The 25,172-nt window shown below is 42.8% G+C and overlaps 2 protein-coding genes across 5 annotated transcripts in view; one reads left to right on the top strand and one right to left on the bottom strand.

Moving 5' to 3' along the window:
- The window catches only part of LOC121884843 (E3 ubiquitin-protein ligase RNF128-like), a 40,299-nt gene extending 22,870 nt beyond the window's left edge, over positions 1–17,429 (top strand). The window contains exon 2 of the transcript XR_006092436.1: positions 17,347–17,429. The gene's annotated coding sequence lies outside the window, so the exon portion shown is untranslated. The remainder of the gene's footprint in view (positions 1–17,346) is intronic.
- sema6dl (sema domain, transmembrane domain (TM), and cytoplasmic domain, (semaphorin) 6D, like) lies at positions 3,348–24,195 on the bottom strand. 4 transcript variants are annotated; one of them, XM_042393391.1, is made up of 20 exons: positions 23,976–24,195; positions 17,345–17,516; positions 16,669–16,780; positions 15,433–15,493; positions 15,154–15,216; positions 14,925–15,026; positions 14,580–14,670; positions 14,223–14,342; positions 13,792–13,880; positions 12,746–12,963; positions 12,519–12,650; positions 11,712–11,867; positions 10,969–11,142; positions 10,471–10,611; positions 10,143–10,220; positions 9,962–10,020; positions 9,312–9,368; positions 8,599–8,781; positions 7,293–7,534; positions 3,348–7,197 (listed from the first exon to the last, which is right to left on the bottom strand). In XM_042393391.1, the coding sequence occupies exons 2-20, from the start codon at positions 17,466–17,468 to the stop codon at positions 6,067–6,069; spliced, it is 3,333 nt and encodes a 1,110-aa protein (XP_042249325.1). In that variant the 5' UTR covers positions 17,469–17,516; positions 23,976–24,195; the 3' UTR covers positions 3,348–6,066. The 4 variants fall into 4 exon arrangements, with proteins under 4 accessions (XP_042249325.1, XP_042249457.1, XP_042249386.1 ...); XM_042393523.1 differs by lacking the exon at positions 8,599–8,781; XM_042393452.1 differs by lacking the exon at positions 9,312–9,368.
- Between the last annotated feature and the right edge of the window lie 977 nt (positions 24,196–25,172).

The raw sequence follows: 25,172 nt of genomic DNA, 5'->3' as shown, positions 1-25,172 counted from the left end.
AGTTGATTGTAGAGCTTGGCCGAGCCTCAGTAAAGGATAACTGGGAAAAGTCCCTCAGTGTGCTGTGCTTTTTGTCCCTTATTAAGCTGCTTTGTTTATAGTTTATCCACAATCCAAATGTTTGTATCTGTTCATAAAGGCATAGGGAATACTAGTACATTCATGTCTGCACTTCCATTTCCTCATATTTCAACAGACTCTTTCTCTTCCTTGCTTTCACTTGCCTGCCTTTTAAGTCACTTTTCAAAGCAGTGTGTGCCATTAACCAACTGTCAATGTAAGGGTTTTTGACACACGGATTAGATTTTGATGGCTTTTCCGACTGTAGAGGCTGTTCTGCAAAAGCCTCAAAACTTTTTTTCAATCCAACTCGGAGCAATTTTGGCTCCCTCCCTGTCATTTAATTCCACTTTTAAAATGAAGCATCGCCCGGACACTGTCAGGTTTTAATGCATCTGAGAGAGAGCACATGCACTTGCTAAAGCCCACAAAGAAACCCTCTAAGCACCTTTACATGACTGAGGCTTGTAAATGTAATTGCTGGTTTCACCTCCGGGCTTTTAAGAAAAGAGGACAGGAAGGAGTACAGATGGATGATTTTCAGTCTAATCACCATCCCTAAATTTCTAAAGTGATGCTGCAGAGGAAGCCAAAAAAGCAGAGAAATGGACCAGATCTCTCTCTCTCTCTGTTAGTATGTACTACAGTATATGTGGTGTGTGTGTAGTTGCCATTTCAAAGCACATTTTAATCTCTACTTTCTATTTAAGCAATTTACTTTCATCTTCTTGCATCCAGATGAGTGACCTTGCCGTGTTCCACTTACACTTAACTAAGAGATGTGTGTTTTTTTTTTAGCATCCACTTCCTCTGTCCCTTGAGATCTGAAATAAACACACAGACACACATATGGACACACACACACACATGCTTTTTGTGTGGGAACAGTTCGTGCTAGTAATGAGACTAAGTGTGGCTGGGCGGATGGACAAATGAATGAAACAGCTACAGAATCACTAGCTGTGTTTGATTTGCCTCCACTAATTCAAAGAGACCATCTGATAAATTGAGAGGATGGGATGTACATCAGAATAGCAAGAGGCACCTCTTTGTTGTTCCCCATTCCCAACCAAATCACACCCCAGCCCCCGTTAGAACACCCAAAGGGGAGACTGTTTCCCTTGTGTGTGTATGTGTATGTGTGTATGTGTATGTGTGTGTGTGTGTGTGTGTGTGTGTGTGTGTGTGAGAGAGAGAGAGAGAGAGAGAGAAAAAGAGAGCCGGGTTGCTAGGAGGTGTGAGTTTTCAGGAGGTCCTGCTGAAAGCAAATGAAGGAGCACTTGTGTCAACATTCTGACGGCAGTGATGAGCCACAAAGCCTGCCGGCCAAACATCCAAAAGGCTGCATCACCTCCCTGCAAAAAAGCAAGAGCCTCACCCTCAAAACCTTCCTGCACTTCTTCTTTATGTACAGATCTTATATTCCTTAATTTGACTTTGAATGTTTCCGATGTTGTTGACTTGAACTGCTACAGGAAGTTATCACCCAAACTAGTGATTATATATGATGGCCAGAAGTTGTTTTTTTCAAGATTATGTTTTGGCGTTTTTGGCTTGGCACACAGTGAATATGGGAAAAACAAAGACAGGGATGACATGCAACAAAGATCCCCAGCCGGATTCGAACTGTGGATGTTGCTGTTATGTGGTGTCTGTGTTAGACCGCTAAGCCATCATGACATCCAGTGTTTGTGATTTTGAACCATTTGGACAGATGTATCTGCATTCCTGTCTTCATGTTTTATCACCAAGTCTTATTTCACACTGTGTTTTTCTGCATGTTTCTGGATTTAAGCCACCAGTATGCTTCATAAGAAGTGCTTGACAGTTTGTTGAATAGCTTCAGAAACCCCCTCTCCCCACACCTTTCTGATGTTGCAATCTGGGGGGCTGTGTCAATTTCGACAATCTCTGTACTTTTCTAAAACTGAAAATCTGACATTCACACCCCCTTCACAAAGCAATTGGCACAATATTTCTGTCACTTTTCATGTGTAAAATCGAGTGCAACACTATGAATGCCTTCCAGGAGAGATTATCTGAAAATGTGCACTGCTATCCCGATATTTAAAAAATTATTGTGTTTTGCCTCATCTCTATAGTCAAATGTAGTGCAAGTGCAACTGAATTTCCAAAAAATTGGCAAAAGAAAATCTGCATTAATATGTGTTTACATCCATTACAGTTATGTGAATATTCAGTACTTTTATGTGAATGTTAGGAGTTGGATGCATGGAGAAAAAAGTTGTTGGCACAAATTCTTCGGTCAGATACCATTAAACCATTGCAGAGGAAGAAGCCACAACTAAATTATGTAATTAAAATAGTGCTAGTCAAACCTCAAATGACAGAATGTGCATAAAAATAGGTGGATGTAAATCCACTTTATGATCCTGCCTTCGAGTGTGGCTGTTCTGACCGGCTACACTTACCGCCTGACATGGTCTGACAATACATTGTACAAAGAAGTTCTTTTCAAGCATAACCTGGCCCTTACACGGATGCTTATCAGATGTTTTGCGCTATGAAGCACATGCCTGAAAAAAATAAAAACACTGTGTTTGCATGTGTATGTTTGTGTCTTTTTGAGCAGGCAGTGAGATCGTCATTCATCAGTGAGTAATTGGAAACACATGAAAATGATTATCCTTCAACCATCTCTCCTTTCTTCTTTGTTGTTGACAACTAATCTTATCACAGCCCTATCTGTGCATAACGTTGTGCTCTGGATGTTTATGCTGCATGCATCTAAATGTGTGCATGTGCTAGTGTGTGTGCATTCCTCCACAGCTCATTGGTGGCTTAGATCTTATGCCCTGAGCAGTAGTTAGTCCAGATGTTTGGTGTCTACAGGAACATACTACTTTGGAAACTTTCCCACATGCTTTCTGGTGTGGTTGACTCCTTGCTGGCCCCAAACTTCAAAACAACCCAGCTCTAAAAATAGTCTGAAGCTCATAATCATTCTGCAGACTCTTAATGTCTCTGATAGTCAGCTCACAGAGCTCAGCTAGGACACAAGCAGTATTACCGTCACCCCAGTCATGCTGTAAGTTCCGTATAAATCTCATGGCTCTTAGGCTGGATATACAAGGCACTGAGCATCTGATTTTTAAATCTGGGCAGCTATTCGTTATGCTCTCTCACACCAGAAACACATGACATAACATAAGGAATCGACTTATGAAACCAAGCCAAGTTGAAATATATGTCCATAGCATGAACAAAATCCCTTAAGACCACTCTTTTCTGTGCAGTAATGTTTTATTTCAACTATACATGCCGTGTTAAAAAAATCAACAAAAAATATCATGAAACAAAGACCATCATTATTATTTACACATTCACAGTACAACTTTACAACATATCTACAAGCTCAAATACTCTGGAGATCATATATATAGCTGGCCTTGCATCGCCATGTTGCACAGTATTTAAATCAAATTTACATGACAAAATCCGGTTCATCTGCACATACACAGAGCTCAGACTGAAATATAAAGGCTTCAATTTAGATTGCAACAGAAAGACCCAGTTCATATTGCAATGTACAAGGCAGTTGAGCAGTGTATGTTTGTGTATGTCAATGTGCATGTGTCTAGTAGAAAAGAGAGCCCAAACACTGGTTAGATGACAGGCAGAAAGTCTTTACATACAATCATCACTTGTAAACAAAATGTGGCTTTGGGCTAAACAGGCAACTGACACTCGGATAAGATTGCAGATGTCACCCAAATGATGCACCCATTGCTAAGAGAAATCATCCCTCAGTCGTCCCTACTGGCCAAGAGAAACAATTCCTGTCACTGCAATCCTGGGGAATTACAGATTCTGCGTGACCGCAGCCCATGCCAAAAGACGGCTTTTCATGTGAACACTGTGTTAATACATTGGCTGTGGGCAGGATGTGCTGCGTTGAGCCGACTGCTCCACAGTGCAAGGTATAACCACCCTACATCCCACTGTCAAGAAAATACATTCACTGCATGGCAACTCTACATGGTGGATTAACACCATTCTTTTCAACACCGGCAATAAAGGGGAAAATCAATTTATACCCCCCAAATTTTATTTTGACTGTTCTTTTGTATGACTATCATTCACATGTGGAAAATGTGTCAGTCAATTTGTTTCCCCATCACTTAAGTTTAGATTAGGTAGTGATCTTTCAACACATATCCTGCAGAATTTAAAATTGCTCATATAAACATTGTTTATATAGTAAATGACAATAAGATACAAAGAACCAATTGACATTGCCAATATATATACTGTAGTAGATCATTTTGTGAATAAGGCACACAATGCACAGATTCAGGTTCACTTGCCTAAAAATATTTATACTCCTTATTTATAGTATTTAAGTATATACAGGATCTTGTCATTCCCAGCATGACTCATTTGGACACATTGGTAAATGTTGTGTTGATTGTACACTGGCCACTCGCAGGGAAGCTGCACAGGGAACACGGGCTGCAGAACCAGCACGACAGATGACAGAGCAGTTACATCCATGTATTGTTCTAGGGTCAGTTTAATATACCTTTAATAGGATTAATGTAGGAGGAAAATTCTAGTGTTCTTTTATTTGGGGACACACAAGTTTAACAGAACAGAAGTGCCCTGAAATGTTGAATTCATGTACATGGGCTAAACCATTGGTGTTGCTTTAGTTTCATATGGTAAATTCCTTAAATAAAATAGTAAAACATTATGAAGGCAAATCATTTTATTCAAAATTAATTTATCGTATAATATGAGAAATGTACGTTTTTCTTAATACCATTGCTACATAAAGAAAGAAGTCTTGAGCCACCAGTATAATTCCTACAAAGGGGCAGAGGTTTCAGTCCAGGAGAGAAGAATTTTTTAACCATGTATCAGTTTTTAACAGTGTGTTTGGTGGCTTTAACTGTAGTTCTTGGCTTTTGCAATATAACATGCACACACACACGCGCACACATACACAAGCAGATCTGCACACCTATATCAGGGCTGTCCCAGTCTGGTAAAGAAATAGATGCATCAAAGACAAACAGCTATGTCTAAAACCAATAGCAGCAAATGTATTAAGGAAAAATTCCCAGTGAGTTACAAAGTCCCTGTCCCAGTATAGGCCTACACCCAGTGTGACCAATTTCACCTCAGCGTAATCTAATTACCAGAAACACCAGAAAATGACACAGGCTTGGTTCAGATAGGTTCAAAACAAAGACCGAAGAAACATCACAGTTGAAATGAGAGATAGTGACATAGGTCTTAGACAGGTCTTAACGTGTATCCTCTGCATGTGGCCCCGCTCTTGATTATCAGTTGTAAAGGCCAAACACGTATGCTGCCTTTATACAAACCTGCTCTCCAATCACCCAACTCACAAACACACGCACACAATCATTTACACTCTTTTTCTCTGTATTCTTGCTGCCTGATTCAGCTGTTTATGGTCATATGTATCTTAAGCAACGCTCACCCTGTAATTATTGAGTTTCCTCTCCTCTGCCCCCAGCCATCTTACTAAGAAACGCATGGTCTACCTCTCCTTTCTGTTTCAGTTCACATTAGTGGGAAGACAGTGCTCAAGGGCAATAACAAATGAGACCCATTCTTCAAGTATTCCACTGTTTTTGACCTGGTACCTCACGCACAGACGCTATAGTGGCCACTGCTGGTGCCGTAAACCTCGTACCTAATGTGGGAACGGGTGACACCCAAGCACAGATACAATGGGTAGCGGCAGATTCACCACTGTCCACTGTTCATATCCTGTGGCTACTATGACTAGGGAGGGAGACGGAAACATAGGGAGAGAAAAAGCCACAAGGAGTATCTTTGGCCACATATGTGATTTTCCCTTTTTAGTGTGAGTGAATGTGCATATCATTTAAAGGGGGAACACACCTCAAGTCGATACACAAACACACACCGGGCCCTACCCCATCTGAAGCCCTCAGGGCTCAAAGCTCTACAGTCAAGGCCAAGAGCTCACTCTGAAGTGTCCATACTCTTTTAATAACTGTACTTATTGACCACTCGCATCTGTGGAGTCTGTGGTGAAAACCCATTGGGTTTAGGGGGCACATCTGGCTTTAGCGATGGGGTCCGTTTCAGCCCTGTGCGAGGGAGCGAGCCATGCCCACTGTAACTGCTCTGTCGGGATACAGAGGATGGATGGGCAGAGTGCATTCCTGCCCCCATCAATCCACCATGGGAGTCAAGTCTGGAGGGGGGTGTTGGGGGCATGTAACCCCCTCTGTTCATACTGTGTTGACGAGACACAGACACCCCCATGGTTACCCCATTTGGTGAGGTGGATAAGGAGTGCCTGTGAGAGGCACTCCGGTGGAGCTGGTACCCCCCTCTTTGCCTCTCCAGGGTGTCCCCCATGCTCAAGCTGCCCGTTGGTGTGGTGGGAGTGGTGGGCATGGGCACATCCACTCTCTTGGTGGGGCTGTGCCTTGGCAGGGAGGATGAAGGAGAGTACAGGGAAGCCTCGCGGCTGGGTACCTTGGGGGGTAATTCAGTCAGTTCCTCCATGGGCTCCAGTGTGAGCTGTTGTCTCGGGCGTGGCCCTGATCCCTCTTGAAGAATGGCCTTGGGGTTGGCCACAGAGTCATTGAGGTGTTTTAAAAGGTCATTTAGGGTATTTCTAGCATCCACAGACCTCTTCTGGTCTTTCCTACTTCCTTTAGAATCTGGATTCTTCGACTTCTTTTCAGACGAATGTGGCAGTGTATCATCTCCATTGTCAAGGTTAGGATGGTCATGTGTGGCATTGGGCAGGACAACCGCACTAGGGATATGGGAGTGTCCCAGGGCGAGGTGAGGGTGGTGGGAGTTGGAGTTAGGAGGAGCAGGGGAAGAAGGAAGGAACTGAGGACTGATGGCTGATGAGTTGGACTCCTTTCGGGGACCACTGGCCTTCCCATGAGCCCTCTCCCACTGGTTTTTGATGGGCTGCAGGCCTTTCTGCTGAAGCACAGGGGTTGACTCAGGTGTAGGCAGGGCAGCCAGCTCAGGAGGCTGACAGCCATCCCGCAGGATCATGGTCTTGGTGTCACCGTTGGGTGTATTCAGGTCTTTGCCATTGCTCAGCAGATTGGTGTACAGCTTGGGAGAGTCCATGTTGGTCTGGTACTCCTATGTACATGACAATGAATCAAAAAAGTAAGATTAAATTCAGTTTCACATCATGTTTATATCACTCTTCTCCACAAAAGTTCTGAGGGCTGTACCTTTACAGGGCTATCAAAGAGGCCGTTGAGTTTGACAAAGCTTCCAGTAGAATCTGAGCAGGATGGTGCGGATTCTGCGTCCTTGTGGACATGTCTTGGCTTACGGAGGAATGAGTCTCGGTAGCAGAAGACAATCAGACCAGCCAGCAGAGCACCCATGAGAAAAGCAGCAAACACGCAGGTGATGAGAATGTTCATGTGGACCATCTGGTTGGTCTCACCTGCTTGGATATCCCACACACCTACGACACATTGAGGCACTGGTTAACCCCCTGGTGAAAACAGTCAAATCGCTCAGTGAAGCGTCCCTCCCCATTCAATGGCAGAAATGTGCGTGTTTGTGTGTGAACACAACCATGCATGAATTTCTGCTCTTACACCTCCCCTCATACAATGTAGCCAGTCAACCACAACCAAATTTCATAAATACTGACACATTTCTATTCATCTAATCCCAGATGAAGAAGAAATATGGTGAATATTGGCAGAAGCTGTTAGATACCCACATCCATTTCACCATCTATAAGAAGCAGTGCTATGTTAGTCCAGAAAGGAGGACTAGAACTGTTCCACTAGAGGCATTCTGTCATGCGTTTAACCACTACCAAAGGGTTAAGAGTGCATTCTTATCGGAAACAGAGAGCCGAATCAATCTTTTCGCTCAAGAGATCAACCAGCAGGAAGTTGGTCAGAGTAAAGAGGTGCAAAATTTGCCCTCCGGTTGTTGAGATAGCTGCTGCTCTACTGGAGGTTTGTTAGTAACCACAGACATTGAAAGAATTAGTCATCCACCGTGCAGCCACTATAAAGATGTGGCAGAGCAGGCCCAGCCAATGATCTACCAGCCAGGGTAAACTGTTACTAGAGCTTTGGTTAAAAGGTCTATCTTGGCAGAGACAGAAGTTAAATCTAAACGAAAGCTTTTAAAGAAAGAATACAATAGTGGTGTTGAAGGTTTAATGATTAGAACTGGGGAAAATAATGAAATTAAAAGAAAGAAAAGAAAGAAAGAGCATAACACTATTACAATTTAAAAGAAAGAAAACAATGGTAACATGAAAATATAATATGTATAATAACAGAAAGTATAAATAAAAATGTCTATTTGAGAAAGATTGAGATACTTAATTAAAATCTGCCATGTTATCCAATGGAAATTCTAAATAGCTGCCATAGTGTGAACGTGTGTGTGTTTGTATATGTGAGTCTATGTGTGGATTCTCGTTTGTGTGGCTTAGTGATAGTTGCTGGCAGCTATCAGATCGGGCTCAATGCAGCATGCTGGCTGCCTCCCTGCGGGCCTTACCCTCTTGGCCCCCTGGGATAGAGTCTAAAGAATGGGAGGTGGCTGGGTCATCCTGCTGCACAAAGCCTGAGCCGTAGAGCTCTGGACCAGGCCCAGAGCTGGGGCTCTGAGTGGGTATGAGTACTGGGGGGGGTATGGGCTCACTGGGCTGGACAGTGACTGGCGCTGATGAAAACTCCATGTCTGTGGTGACAAACAAATTGTTAACAAATGGTGCAAACGTGGGTAAAGCATACTGTTATCATCCCAGTTAGTAGGCATAGGCAATGGGTAATTTTAAAGGTTAGTGTCCAAAAGTATAATAAATAAAACTTATCATTATTAACCTTAAATAAAATTTTGTGTTCACAAACCAATGCAAGTACATTTCTGGTTTTTGTCTAGGCAATTTGGAAAGGGGAACAAAAGAGGACACTGAGGTTCAAAGAGGAGTTGGTACACAACAGTAAGGATGCCAAGGGATGATAGTGGGCATGCAAGAGGGAGGACGGATCGGAACAGGGAGTGATGAGTGAAAAGGAGAAGTGAATCCGTGCTGTGATAGAGCACCAATGTTGCCTTGTAGAACTGTTGTTTGTGACGTTGAAAATGAAGCAGGTGACATTAGCATTCAGGAGGTGTTTGGTAAGAACAGACGAATGAGTGGTGGAAAGACAGGGTTGGAGATGCTGAACTCAAGGAAAGAAACCATTTGAGTAAAAGATCAAACTAACCAGAGGTAGGGTCGCCAAATGATTTGTAATCTGGCGCTGATGTAGTGCCCAAAAACGCTAAAAGAATTAAAAGGACAAGAAATCAGTATAAGGGAATTCAGAAGTAAAAACTAAAATCCCTAAGAGACACTAAGAGTGCAGTTTAGTTGGTTTAACAATAAACATATGAAGCACTCGCTAGCAGTGTCCTTTTCTCACTGGAGTCACTGGAGGCCCTCTGGTTCTGATCAATACTGAGGTTCAGCTTGGGTCATGTTTAGTTGGTACAAATGAAGGGACAGACGTTTTAAAGATAAATCAGTAAAGGCACATTTTCTGGCCATCAGATATTATAAGACCTCTACCATTTGCACCGGCTGAGCATGACCGTCAATTGTACATGTCCATGTTTCTGCCTCGCATGTGGCATTAGTTACAGGTGGCCATGTACTGTATGTAGATGTGTGTGTTAATACTGCACATAGATTTATGTAGGGGCAAGTTACTGGAGTGGTTACTGGTGTGAGTGTGCAGGCTCATGGTGTATGTGAAGATGAGTTTGTGTTTCATTTGCGTACATGTGTGCATTTGTGTGTCAGTGTTTGTGTAACTGTGTGTGTGTGTATTTATGTGTCTGAAGATTGATGGCATGGTATGGAGATGAGTCTTACCGTGACAGTCTCCCAAGTGGGCAGTGTTTCCCAATTCAATGTCCTGCTCATAGCCAGTCCTGAAAGAGAGAGAGAGCAAGAGCCAAACAAAGACATTAATCAAAAAGCTGCAAAAAAATCTTGGCATCTCATTTTCTCATCTATATTTGCACTTTATATTAGAGCTGAGGCTTGAACTCACAAAACACCAGGCTCTATCCTTTCACAGGCTCCATGAGGCTTCCAGCCACAATAAGGATCCCTTGATGCAATGCACGACCTGGTGCCACACGAACACACACACACACACACACACACACACACAAACACCATTAGAACACTGGGTTTAATCATTCTGGAAAGAACACTATAATGATTTGTGACTGACTGAACATTAACCACAACACATAAAACTGTTATCATTACCTTTATGACATTTATTGAAAAACAAAACAATAAAATCACAAACCTATGACTGTCGGTACAAAACACACTTTAACCCCCTACGTGCGCAACAGTGCGTCACTTACTTGTGGCAGGAAGAATGCCTTTCGCAGCGACTCAGGGGAATACGGATGACACAGCTTGAAAAAGCGACATACAGGCTGTGTGCATCTTTGTCCACGTGCAATGAGAGGACACGCTTGTCATCCTCACGGCTAGACAAGCACCTGGAAAGGGAAGAGAGAAACCCGATAAGATGTTTATCAGATAAGTCTGTCTACTGTTTCAGTCTCAGTAGATTTAATCACTTGTTAGGTGGAGAAGTCACATAAAGTTTTTTTCTCACAGTTTAACAGGATTTTAACCTCTGTCACATGCAAGAACACATCCACAAATAAGCACGTACACACACACACACAAAAATCACAAATATACGGTGAATGCACAGAAAGCAGACAGACAGTGCCATCTGTTCCAGGAAACTTTAGGTTGAGAGTTGCAGACTCCTCAGCCGGAAGACAGAAAGGGAAGAGAAAAAGAGAACAGAGGCAGACAGAGAGGGTAAGAAGTGCATGGATGCCTACTTGGCTCTGTTGAAGACGTCTATCTCCTCTAGAAGCAGGCTGTCATTCAGGGACACAGAGGAGGTCTTGGCCAAAACCTTGAGGACAATCCCTGACTCGGCCCCAATGAAAACCACTGTGTAGTTCTTGTGGGGTCCTGCTTCATTGTCCACAGCCAGAGCTGTCAGCCTGTACCTTCACACGCAGCAGAGAGGCTTGTTTTACTCACAGCAGGGGTTATCCCATGCAAAATAGGAGAAGCCATTTGAATACAAAAATCACTTCAGCTTTTCAGTTACTAAAAGTCAAACATTTTGTTTACTCCATGTGTTGCATTTTGCATCAACATCCTGACAATATATCTACAGTGGACAATGTAAGCTAGGAGACATGTTTCAATATTGATGTTTTCATGTGTGACAAATTGCAGTAAATAATTAACTGCTTAGCCATTATATAAAGCTGGCTATTGAACCTCAATACTTTTTGAAGGTCAGCATTGAGTATTGAAATTTTGCATTTACTTAATCTTATTATTACTGTTGTTCAGATAATAAATTTTACACTATTTTATTTAGGCAAAGTTCTTGTAGAGGTGCTTATGATTAAACATGCAGTGAGAGATGTTTGTAGAAAGTAAAAATGGCTTTGTAGAAACACGTTTATATTCCTCAAACTAAGGTATTTATATAAGTATCAGTTCCATAACTCAGGTATTACTTTAGCAGTATCAATACCAATTTCTCATGTACTTCTCCATTTACCTGACTCGTGTCTTGGTGTACCAAGGCTCATCCCCGATGGAAGGCACAGCCGTGTCCATGAGAGGGTGGGACTTGATGAATTGAAGGGTATCGTCCGGGAACTCAATGGAGCTCTTAAAGGACGCAGCTGGACCATGACCTGCACAGCTCCCAGGTCTAAGATGGAAGGTGCACACGCACAGAGGGCAAAAGGTCAAAGAGCAGCCCATATGATCACACACCAGGGAGTAATAATAATGGGTATTGAAATGGATGGAAAGTGCAGCGAGAGGGTGGGGGAAAGGAGCAGGTGCTTATTAGGATCACAAAAAAGGCCTCAGCTGGAAACATAAAATATACATATGCATAGTTATCCTCCATCAATGATTTACTAGGGTAATGAGGTGCTTCATGGACTTTCTGTTTAGGACACAGGGCAGGGCTACAAATATACGTGCTGACTGTAAACAGGTTAAATATGCATCGTGTCTAATTATACCAAATTAATTATTTAATCTTCAGCAGATGGTGAATGTGTGTGCTGGGTCATAGCTAATAACCTGGTCTCTTAGTAGTTAAAAAGATTTAATTTCATTGGGTTTAACCTGGACAAAGAATGGTTAAGAAAAGGGGCAAACTGGCAGGTGGTAAACAGCTGCTGAGTCAAGTGCCACCTGCTGCAAGAAAAGTCACTGCAGTCAAGTCAGTTTAAAATCTGAATTTCTAGATTAAAGCTGTTTTCTAATGACGCTGTTTTGTTTTGACTTCTTGCCTTGGAAGATTTTGAATTTGGAAATTTTTTGAGGAAAAGAAAAGTTAAATCCTTACCGAGGTTTAGGCAGCTTCTCCTCTGGAAATGGAGTCCAGACAGAGTCCGGAGTCTTCTGCTCTTTAAACCGACCCCAAAATACTTTCTCTATGTCGGCCATGGAGAAGGCGCACACTGCTGACCCAGGGATACTGTGGAGAAGTATAGCAATGTAATGGCCATGTTTCACTTCTAAATATCTTATTGCTATCCTGGGATTAGTCCGCTAAAAGCAGCAATGGCTCACCTGTTCATCTGTGTGGTGAACACCCCCACCACTGAGGGGACTCCGTTGATGTCGATGATGTCAGTGATGGACTGAAGCACATCAAAGTAGAAGAAGGACTCCCCTGGCACAGAGCAGTTCAGCCTCGCCTTTACAAATGACGTCCAGTGTTTCTCCAGCACTCGCTGTGACCCACCAATGTCATTCTTACAGATCCGGGCCACACGAGAATACACAACCTGCGAGGAGTAGGGTTTAAGAGAGGACAGAAGCGAGTGGAAGAGGAAGGCAGCTGAGTGAACGTCACTAAAAACACTTCAACACACTGAATAATGCATCTCTCCATCCTGTAGCAACTCGGCACAGACGACTTAACAAACACACACACACACACACATGCTCTCATCTTTAGCTTTGTGTGTGGAGATTGTTCACCCTGACTAAAGCAAACATTTAAAGACAGAAGACACCGACTGGCCTTGACTGGCCTAATGCAACACCATGTGAATGTGAGTCTGATTCTACACATTACTAAGGCTTAGAGTATAAATTAAGTGTGTGAAGCAGTTGGCTTAGACAATTTTAATAATTTACCAGTGCAAACCTCCATCAGAGGCCAGGTGTCACCCCAGCATTAGTAGGGTTGAAATATTTATTAGGTGGTGGCTGATGGAGGAGGGTGGCTTTCTGTGGCTTAGCCAGACCAGCTCAGGATGAGGCATGGTCAAATCTGAAGTTGGCCTCAAACACAGAACATCCTAATGCCCTCTGCATGTGTGTATGTGTTGTAGAGAGAGGCAGACACAGAGCGTGCAATCTCTGGGTGACAAATCCTCTCACTGTGTAATGGTTTTACATTAGTAGAACATTCCCAGCAAACACTGACTGTTGAAATTTTCTCGTGTATTCTAATGCGATGTACAGCCATCGCCCCGTTACCACTGGGGCCATTTGTGGCAGAAATGCATGCACTGAGGGACGTGTAAGCCTTTTTTTGGATAGCGTCCTGCACACTGCATCTGTGCAGAATATGTAATGTATTATAAACTGCAGGTGGACTGTCTTACCTTGCCCAGATTGCTGTGCTCCACTGCAATCTCTCGGTAGAAAAAGTACACATAATTCCCATACTCTGCTGCATGCAGGAAATGAGGTTCTGAGGGAGAGACAGAGGCAGAGAGTTGAAGTGTATTTCTGCACCGTCACCACCACTGTGCATGTTGAATATTTCAGGGATTTGTACAAGACTGTATATGACTGGGGGTGACCTAGATTGCCTGGGAGAGAACAGGCCATATCCCCATGGAGATTGGCAAGGCAGGAGAGCTCTCTATCACTTCAAAAACAGCTCTGACAGCCACATACATACATACATACAGACATACACCATGCAATGGCACCATGGGCATTTAGCTATCTGGCAGGTAGACGTGTATCTCCAGGAAGGCAAGGGGAGAGAGAAATAAAGATTGAGATTGTTGAAGAAGCATTTGCTCACCTTTCAGCCATTTGGAGTCATATTTGATAGTCCTCAAGGCTGATCCATCACCCATACTGCGGTAGATGACAGAATCACTGGCCTGGAAGTCAGCTACAGTGGCAGAATACAGCTTCCCCTCTAAGAAACAAGACGACAAGGAGCACAGTCACCAAAAACTAGGGTACACTGCTGTTAGATGCTTTGTTGTTTCTCTTATTTTATAAGGCTTAATTGGCTGAGTTGTTATCGCTGCAGGCACAGTTTTACAGTGGCAAAGACACAGAGGTGATAATGAGAGCATAAGTAGGAACACATTAGTTCTTCTTCAGCAAGACTAACTATGTGTGTGTGGGTGTGTGTGTGTTTGACCCTTACCAGCGAAAAGGGCAACGTTGGTTTGCTTGGAGTCAAACGGGCACCGTGCCAGTCCATTGATCTCCTCCCCATCAAACTCTAGGTTATCCAGCTGAAGGGAACATAACAATCACCCACACATTAAAGCAGGATTGTCGAGGGACGCAAGGAATACACATAGAAACATCAGCACGCACATGAATTAGTCAAACTAGTCTAGTCAAATTTAGGGTGTGTTACCCAAATTACGTTAAGGACTTTTAACACAATACTAGTCTTACTGTGTGTGTGCCGATGTGCACATCTAAGCATGCAAATCTGTGTCTCATTAAAGTAATGTGGCAGGCCCTGGCTGTGGATACTGACCCTGTAGTATCTGCACATGGGGTTGAAGCCATTGGTACCACAGATGAAGACCAGGTCATCATTTCTTGGAACCAGCACTTTGATGAAGTTATGGCACTCGTCCTAAAAACAGAGACACAACACAGGACAGCGTGTTGAGAGCCAGCCAGCTTTCCTACTCACAGTTTAAGTCTCTGTCACGTAGTGGAACAGAGAGAAAAGGTGCAAGGTGAATTATTTTTATACGGACTCTGTGTTTTCCCTTGACGGCACACATCTCTCTGTCAGCTTGGCCCGATCGCCATGTTAGCTTCTGTAAAAAAAAAAAAAAAAGCAATATGGAGCATTAGACACGGCACTACACACTAAATGCACACATACAAGCACACACTTACACACGCACACAGTCCTCCCTTTTCCACTCTCTCATTTTACAACCTGTCCAGTTTGTGATGAATGGCTCGGTATTTTCTATGGAGCCCTTTTTGTGTTTGTGGATTGAGAGAGCAGCTTGTGGCGAGAATCTTACCCGGTAAGGAATGATCTCATTTCTGTAGGATTCTCTCAGACTGACTAGGTACACCTGGTCTCTGTGGACAGACAGTAACAAAACAAACATGACACAGCAGAACTACGAATAAACTTACTGTATATAAAATGTAATTAGGGTTCATAATTGTCAGTTTTTCTGTTCCAAAAATAGAAATCTGAGCGTTTATCAGTGTTTAATTTGAATAGTAATAAAAGTGTAAAAATTGGATTAAGAAATCAATGATACAAAAAAATCCAGGTTAAGATCCAAATTCAAATATAACCATTTCCAAAACAATTTCTTGTTTTGTTCATACTTAAAATGAGCCTGGTGCATAATCAGCAGCTCATTTACATTGTTTTCCCATTTCTCCATTTATTCACTATTGTAGGGAGATTTTCAGAGCTGTGTGCATCACAAGAGAACCTCATTTATTGTAAACCATGTTCTCAGCCTCTTCTTGCATCAGGAAACACACAACATTTGGGTTTCTGTTAACAAAAACCTTGTTTTTGTCAATAAAAACTGACAATAATGAGCCAAAAATATAATGTATTCAAATTTCTGTATTTTATGAACAACAAACAAGGTGTTGCGGGGGTTAATACAGAGTGACTTCTGGTTTACCTGAATATCCTCTCTGCTACACTATTTTACACGGCAGCCACATACTGTTTTGATTATATGTCAGTTATTTTAAAAAGTTAACACACCCAATGGGGATAAAATGAGTCAATCCCTAGAAAACAATATATCGCTTCACTTTCAGTAAACACATGCGAATACCCCAAACTGGCACTAGGAGGATTCACCTGACAACAATGATACATGTGGTGGCGATTACAGGGGCTCTAGGGGTGGGAGTTTTATACTGTAGATGTCAAGGTGATTTCCTGCTACAATATTAGTGCTGGCGGTCAGATTAATCCAAGTGCCCATAAATACCAAAAAGACATGTAAAGATGCCAAGAAATCCCTGACAGAGCGTCAGGCCTGGATGATAGACGTCTTTCCTGGATCAATACTGGCCATATACATCAGATGCAGGCCTAGAAGCCACAGATCCAATAACACTAAGAGCTTTTTTTCCTCCCCCTTGCACCACTGTTTACCTGCCAAGGAGTGACTGAGTATATTGGTGTGGGGGGTGTGTGAAAGAAAAAGAGAGAAAGAGAGAGAGAGAGGGGGGGGGGGGGGGGGGGGGGGGAGATAGTGTGTCTGTGTTAAGTTTACCTGCCAGCGATGAACAGAGTGTCCTGTATCTTGGTCATCAGCTGAAAGTCAAGGCGATGCTGTGACTCGTTGCCAGAGGGCCTGCCTCTGAACACAGGGTACCTCCGTGAAACTGTGAAAACATCACACGGGCACACATACTTTTAATGGGAAGCCAATGGTAGCAGCAGACACCAGTGCAAGGATAAGCCACAGTCACCTCTTGCTACATTAAACCCGACTATACTGATTAGACCTAAATATGCTGTGTATGTGCTTTATACAAATCCTTCCGCAATTAAGGTAATGGTACAGTACAAATATCTTTATTCTGTATAATTATATCTGTGTGTCATTGTCTTGGGTTTGTGCGTTAGGCTGCCTATGTCAGCACATCTCTCTGTTCTTCTAATACATCACAGAGATGAAAATGAAATCCACTTAATGCAACAACTGACCATACAGCAGATTGATTTTTTTACTATAGATATGACACACTAGTGTCTGAACTGCTGACACAACAAAAAGGAGGCTGCCTGTATTTCTCTTTATTCTATGTGTATTGCGCCAAACACCATAGCTGCTGGAGTGAGTAGAAAGTGTATACTAAGGATAGTTGTTGACTTTTTAGTGATATTACAGTAATTGTAATCTCTGCCCCTGTCTCTACTGACTTAATTTGCATGTATGTACTCACAGTGTGCGTCAACGACATCGAGGGGTACGATGTCCTCGGGGAAGCTGACTGCGAGGAGAGTGCGTGAGGCTGTCAGCAGCAGCAGCAGCAGCTCACTGAGCAGAAGCGCAGCTCTCTGGCCCATGGCTGCTCACTGACGACACTTCCTGTTTCACACTAGTGGAGATGTTACCTGGAAACACACACAAATGCAAGCTTTTGTTGCTTAACATGTAATCACATTCCAGGTTATATTTGTCCTATACTGCTAAAAACTGTAGCTTTATGTGCCAAATCATAACCTTTTGTAAAAAAAAGACCAATTTCCACCGTTAAGTGTGACTTTTCCATGTTTTCTTTGTTCGCAGATACCCACTACGTTAGTAAAATACAAACATAATGCGCACATAATGCCCTCTCTGGCTTATTGATGACTGAGCTCTCAGTGGCAGTGCTTGGCGTTTCCCCTCTGCCTCTCCCTGCATCTGTTGTCTAAGGGAAGGTCAGCCAACTGACCGGTGGGGTGTCTCGCTGTGTGTTGGATGCAGCGGAAGTCCACTCTGTTAGAAACGTGGCAGGCCTGCTGTCTCTGTACATCTGTGCTCTGATTGGTTTGTCCTGGGCCAGGCTCAACACTAATCAGCACATTGCAACTTCATCACCATCACTAGTGCAGCCTCTGCTCTGACCTTAGCCGACTTCTATTAGCGCTCTGTTGGCTGTTATTGCTCCAGCCTTTCCTTGGGGCCAGTGAGCTTTATTGCAGTGCAGTGATTCACTCATCTTTGTGTTATGAGAATCTAGCTGCGGACAGTTGTTTTGACATAGTAGTAATTTTTTGCGGATAATAGTTTGTATAGCATCTGATTGTAGACATGATACACCAGCAACTACATTGGTAACAATTTATTGTGGGAGTGGCAGGGGTTTAGTGTGTACGTGAGTGCGTGGAGGAGTTCTTTAGAGACAGACTGGTCTGTGCATATTAATGATCGGTGTACATTCAAATATTTATAAGGCAAACAAATTATTCATGTAGGCAAAGCCTGAACGGATATAAACAATTTACTGGGAGACGTCACACAGGCAAAGGGATGGATTAGCTGGGAGCACACTGGGATACACACACACACACAAACACACACACACACACAGCTGCACATACATAATCACTCTTTCACATGGTGCAATGCAAAGACTGATGCATGTACGCGCACATGAACACACACACGCACACACAGTATTGACTCATTTTTCAATTAGCCCCAAAGCACACCTGCTCCAGTGCTGTCTGTGAGCCCTGCCTGCCAAGCCATTAGTGCTTTGATTGATCCACACAGGAAGTGTGGCAGATCAGCAGCCAGCAGAGGCAATCTATGGGTCACGTCACTGTCGCCATGTGAAAACTCCTCCAGATCTGATCACGTTGTTCTTGTAATACGCTAAACATTTTCACAATTAAATGATCAATAACATACATGGCTGTCAACTAGAAAATAAGCCTGTATGAGGTATTTACCTGACATGAACAGTATATATCAGCATGTCAGCCTTTTGTCTATAAATGTGGATTACATAATATAGAAATTGGCCCCACTGCCTCAAAGCTTTCATGTTGACATAAAGCAGGCAAGATTTTTCCCAGGCACTAATAATCCAATTTTGGTCAAAATGGTTACTGTACGATGATGTGTCACATAGAAGAATGGAAGTGATGGTGAGATAGAATCAGAGTAAGTGCAGTGTTTTAGTCATCAACTGTGTGTAATCATGCCTATTCAGTACTCTGTGGGATACCGAGGCCTTTGAAAGAGCAATGCCATTATGACGGAGTAATGCAGGCCTGGACGAAATGGTGCTTCATCTCAATTAGTCCACTTAATAGTTAAATTAGGGGTTTGATGTTTTGGCAAAATAGGAAGATTGTATGAGGGTAAAAGAATATCTCATTCTTCCTACGACTGAAAAGATCAATGATGCTGGAGCAGTCATTATACTCTAATCTGGATATAAATAAATCTCTGGACACAGATATGTGCTCACTGGCTGGAAGATCTATACAGAAGAACAACTGTCAGCAACTTTATCTAAACGAGAAGTGATGATACTGCTCTAGAAAGAGAGCCAGTGGTGTTCCTTAAAAGCACCGCAGCTGTTTTTTTACTGCCTGGTTCAGACACTCGCACCAAGAAATGTGCTGTGTTAAAACCCAAGCAATAAATTGCTGAGTTTCTACAAGAAGCTGGGACAGGAATAGATACCAAACTCACAACAATAGAAAAAAGGAGAGCTATGAAAAGTAAATAAACCAAGCTCTGCATTTCAGTTCTATAGTGCTATCATACAGGCTGCAGGCTGTGCTCCGAGCCCAAACTTGGCTGTGTTCACAGGTAAATCATTTCCGTGGTTGTCAGAATTTAGCGTCCTGCTCTACATTGCCTCTTCTTAAGCACATAAATACACATCGCTTTTTCCTGCTATTCTCTCCCACTAAACAATTCAAGAGAAAAACACTCCAACCAGAGGCAGAAGCTCAGCTCCAATCTCCCATGATTCCTTGCATGGTAATAGCCACACTGCGGAGGCGAAGGCTTTCCTCAGAAACTTTAATGTAAAACAGAAACAGAAGACATCCAGAGGTCAGCAATCTAAAATTACTTCTCAATCTCTAGTGAGCCCAGCATGTTTTCTATTGACTATTCCTTTGCGCTCTTTGGTTCCTGCCCTCCAGTGAGTGTGTGACTGTGTGTGTGTGGGTGGGTGTGTGTGTGTGTGCGTGCATGTACATATAGGCCTCAACAAGCCTAGAGACGCTGGGCTTGTCACGCAACTCAGTGCCATTCAGCCTTGCCTCACTCTACCTCTGTTATTACAGGCTTTTCAATGTCCTACAACCACGCACTTTCCCTGCTGATGTTGTTGGCTCAGGCCCATGGTGTTAAACACGGGGGATGGGAGAAGTGGGGGGAAGGGGGTCTGGCGGATTGCTATTTCTGTTGCTGGTGGGTGTAGGGGTCTGTAGCCCAATTCTGGTAGTTAAAGCTGAAGATTTAGTGTTCCAAGCTTAAAATGACAGATTAACACACATAGTCTCATTTTAGCTGTGCTTTCACTGGCATATGTCAGCCACAAACTCTCTTCGACTGCAATGTTGGATGTATTTTGCAGGGAAGTCCCATTAGGAAGAATTTGGAGCTAATAAAAGGACGGCAAACAACAGTAGTGCGTGATGTTTTGTAAATTGTGTGTGAATGTGATGGGTGGATGTAATCCCAGCAGAACAATGGCTGTTGCTGCTTGAGGCTGCTTGACTTGTCATCCTGCACCATACTGAGCTGTAAACCTAACAGCACAGGAAATCAGATAGCCCAGGAGTTCAGTTTCAGACATTTCACTCCTCACACTTGGTGTATGTATGTGTCAATGCATGTGTAAGCATGCGTGACTGTCTGTCCAAAACTGGATATGTCCTATAACGCGGTTGTCTTAACTCTGAGAAAGTAATCAAGATTCAGCCACACTGGAGAATGAGTCAGCCAGATGATTAGAGCAGACACCACACAGGCCCAGAAATGATTACTACTCCTTTTCCCACTTCAATAATAACCACTACCCCTAATTGCTTGCTATTTACCTAAGGATCACTTCTGAGGGGCTTGGTTGGACTTGTTGCTTCAGAGATTTGGCTGAAGCAGAGAGCTGTGCCACCCTAAACCGTGCTTCCCTCCCTTTCTTCTCTACCTTGGCGAGAGGAGGAGTGAAACAGGAGAAAGGCAGTTCTCAGCAGTAGTTCTGCTGTAGTCAAGCACAAAGGGGCTGAGCTGCAGGTGTGACCAAGAAACAAAAGGGGCTTTGGGCAAGTCAACACAATAGAGCCCCACCCCCGGTCAGTGGCCCTATGTTTAGGAGCGCTGTTCAGAGGCTCCTAAAAGGGGGTTCTGGAGTAACAAAGCAAACTATATAAACATGTTGACTCCAAATGCTGCACAAAGGGTCAAACTTTTATTACTCAACCATTTCGGCATTGAATAAACTGATTTCCAAGAAGCAGTTTAGGGCAACCATGAGGCTGTAAAAGGGTTAACACTGATCACTGTATGGTTTAATGGCAGTTGTTCCGGGTTACAGCTGGCTGTAGTGGAGGTTAACGGTGGTCGTTCTGGTCGCTGAGTTCTGACCCTGTGGCCAGTGAGGCGAAGTGAGACACATCAGCCAGCTGTGCTGTCAATGCACCTTGGTTCTGATGTTTAACCTGGCTAGAGCGGCATGCTCCTGCCAACACCAAGTTTATAGTTTCAGTTAACTAGGCTGGGGTTCTCTTATCTGTGTGACAGAGTTCAGACACCCCACATTTCCAGGGAAATGTAAACACGTGGTGCAAGTTTTTCAATAAATCAGCTATGTCTTCATTTCTGTAAAGGGATCAGTCTATACGCCTTTGAGAAAATGGCACCAATAATTAAATTAACTGAAATTAAATATAATTGTACACTTTTGTTCATTTCTACAATTATTTTAGCACACCAGGTCAGTCAATAGTGACAACTTTAGAATAAACCATTTGATTTCTGTTTTGGTTCATCTTCCTTTGTTCATTTTCCTTGATTTGGCTCATTTTCTCAGATGAGACACAGTAGAACAATTCCTAAAACTACTCTCACCTATACACCTCCTTATAAAACAAATAAACCATTCTGATTTCTATTTCTTTATTCTGTATTATTCGCCTGTTTTTCTTACTTCACTTGCTGGTAATTTTTCAAGTTTTGCGTTGACATATTCCGTTTCTCTTTTACGCACACAATCCACGTTGCAGCCCGGGCTCAAATGCTTGTATTGTGCGGACTGGGGCGTAAAGGCATTCAAGTTTTATCCGTGGTAAATCTTTTCAGACCCCTTTAGTCCACATGTAGGACTCATACAAAAGACAACAAAGGGACAGCGATGGAGTGACAACAGTGATGGGGCTGCGTTTAACTGCCTCCACAGCACAAATGCATACACAGGGTTGGGCTGCTCTGCCTCCAAAAGGCATTGTATTATCCAATATAGCTAGGTATATCGTCATGAAATCGGGAATATATAAAATTGATTCAAGGCATCAGAGAGAGGACAGCCAAAAATCATTTAAGTAAAACTGCCCGTTCAACTCGTCTTTATTATTAAAACTGTGTTTGCCCGCATGGTCCGCTCAATCATGTGCAGTTTAATACATTAATTCTAATTTTTAATGAAGCCGAAATGTCAGAAAACACTTTAATTCTTATCCTGAACCACTTAACGCAACTCGCAAGCACCCATAATAAAAAAGGTGCGATATTGTGACTGAAACTGAAACAAAAATAAGGACACTTCTTTAAATGAAAGGTCTGTTAAGGTCCGGCACTGGTTTAACTCTGATTTTACTGTCGGTCACTCATCATGTATGTTTACTTTTCTGATCTAAAATGTTATATATTTTAAGCTACTTCGAAATCTATGTACTCGATTCCTTTTTACAGATTTCTGATCACAAAGTATCTCCCCGGATAGAACAGAAGCCTAAGTAAAATGTCCTTTATTAAATCCGAGATGTATCTTAAAAATACATCACTGATCGTATCCTAAAAAGAGCTAAAAAGAGAGAAAAAAATACACTTTATCAATAATTAAAAATCGCTGAGGACACCTACCTTGAGTATCTGAATTCACTCATGAATGGGGCAATCCGACTGAATGTCATATTCCTTTGGTAATCCATTTAAGAAAAAACACCCAGCATGTAATATTCCTGTTATTTCAAGCTCCATCCGGACCCACTTTTTTTTTTTTTTTTTGCTTTTTATCCAGTTGCGCACAGATTTCAGCTCCGCTCGCCACATAGGAGCATTTTGACTCTGACTGCTCTGTCTCCGTCCTCGGGCCCCTGAGCTCTGATGACTGATCTTCAAAGCAGAGCCACGACCACACAGCCCCCTCCCTCATACACCCAATACACCAGCCCCTTCCACTACTATTAACTTTGGAAACCAGAGGGAAAAGACATAAACATTAACGACGCGCTATCCTCGCTACACCGCGCATTTACTTCACGTACAATCATTGATTTAATGCCGGTTAAAACGATAGAAGGCGTGTGAACTGGAGGAGAGCATGATACAGCACATATCCACCAGTGTAAAAAAAAAATTACAAGTGACACAAATGCTTCTTCTGTTTGTTATACTAACGGGCATATCGTCACAACTTTGCATTCATTATTTTAATAGACGGTTTCATAAAGCGACTATACAACTTAATACAATAAAGATTTGACAGCTTCGATAGGAGGGTAAACTGTCACGCAAATAAAGAGGTGAGTAAACAGTTTAGATTTGGTTCACTCTCTGGAAAGCGCTGGAAAGACGCTTTCCGAACCGGACAGATGAACGCTGCCAGTCCTATGAAGAATGAATGAATGCATAGTCTGTTAGATTCAAGCATAAGTAAAAATAGTGCAGACCTGAACTATTTCTGTCCTGCAACCATCAGTTTTGCAGAGCAGCATAGCGACGTGGTCAGAAGAAATATTTTGTTTCCCAGCAAAGACTTCTCCTCTCTAGTTTCCCCCCTTCGACTTTCACTGCGTAATGCGGCGCAACAAAGTACATATACATATCTGCAAGGAACTCACCTCATCTGAATTGGTTATTTTGTATCCCTTTGTGTTGCTGTAATCCAAAAAAATATTATGCGCGTCGTAGTGAATCAACTTCTCCTGGCTGAGAGAAAAACAAACTAATGCACGGCAAATGGTGTAATTCGACCCGTGCTAAGTCAATCCATCCAGAGAGAGATCCACAGCCTACCAATAAGCAGCGCTCTTGCTCCAGTCCCTCCCCCCACCATCCATCTCTCCTCAGTTGGTTTGGGCTTCTCTGCTTTGCTCTGGCTTCCTTCCTTTCTTTCCTAGAGCCCGGAGAGAAAGAAAAGCGGACCCCCCCCCCCCCACCTCTCCCTCCCTCCTAGTTCTTCTTCTGTGTGACCCCGTATTGCCCCCCCTTCTGTTAAACCCCATCCCCCAACTCCAAGTCAGCAAGAGCGCCTAGTTAAAATCATTTCAGCTGAGTTGTGGCTGCTTTAGAAATGTTTAGATTTAAGAGGGAGACGGTTTAAGCGCAGATCTCCTTCTATTATACTGCATAGCAGCATGAAATGGATTTTCCTTTTAAAAGTGGAGTCATTATTAAGGACTAAGACATAAAAGTGTAGAATAAAAGTTTTATTCTGCACCTATTACAACAAACTAAACAAACCTAAGCATACAGAAATTAAAACTTCAAAATGTTATTTTAATATATACATTCATACTACAAATAGATTTCTAAGCAAACCAAAGCTTTAGAGGCACCATAAATCTCTGTGGGATTGTTAAATGATTCTTATCCTGTTTGTTTTTTCAGCTGTATCTACATGCGGGCATCAGGCATTCTGCATGTGCATGTGTATGTAAACATTAATAGGTGAGTCCCTGTATGCAGGCTAAGCCGAAGTCGTCATCGAACGTGTCAGGTCATTCCAACCAGGTCTACAAAACGCCGGACAAAAGAGGCCCATTTGCACCCCATTAGAGCTGCAGGTTAGCAGATGTGTGAGAATCTCTCCCACATGATCATCCTCACCCACTCGCACACCCTCCTGACAGCTTCCATTATGAGCTGAGAAAGTGGGATCTGCATCTCAATACTTGCACAGGAAACGCTAGTTTGCACTGCTGATCTGCCTGATCCCTGTTTGGCACTTCTTGCATGTCCCACCCTCTTCCTCTTTTTTTTTTTTTTTTTTTGAGTTGCATCTCAATATCCCATCTCTTCATTTGAGAGAATCTATC

Source organism: Thunnus maccoyii, chromosome 1 (assembly GCF_910596095.1).
Source record: "Thunnus maccoyii chromosome 1, fThuMac1.1, whole genome shotgun sequence".
Classification (NCBI taxonomy): Eukaryota; Metazoa; Chordata; class Actinopteri; order Scombriformes; family Scombridae; genus Thunnus; species Thunnus maccoyii.
The sequence above is the reverse complement of the archived record's forward strand: the minus strand, read 5'-3'. Positions and strand labels throughout refer to the sequence as shown.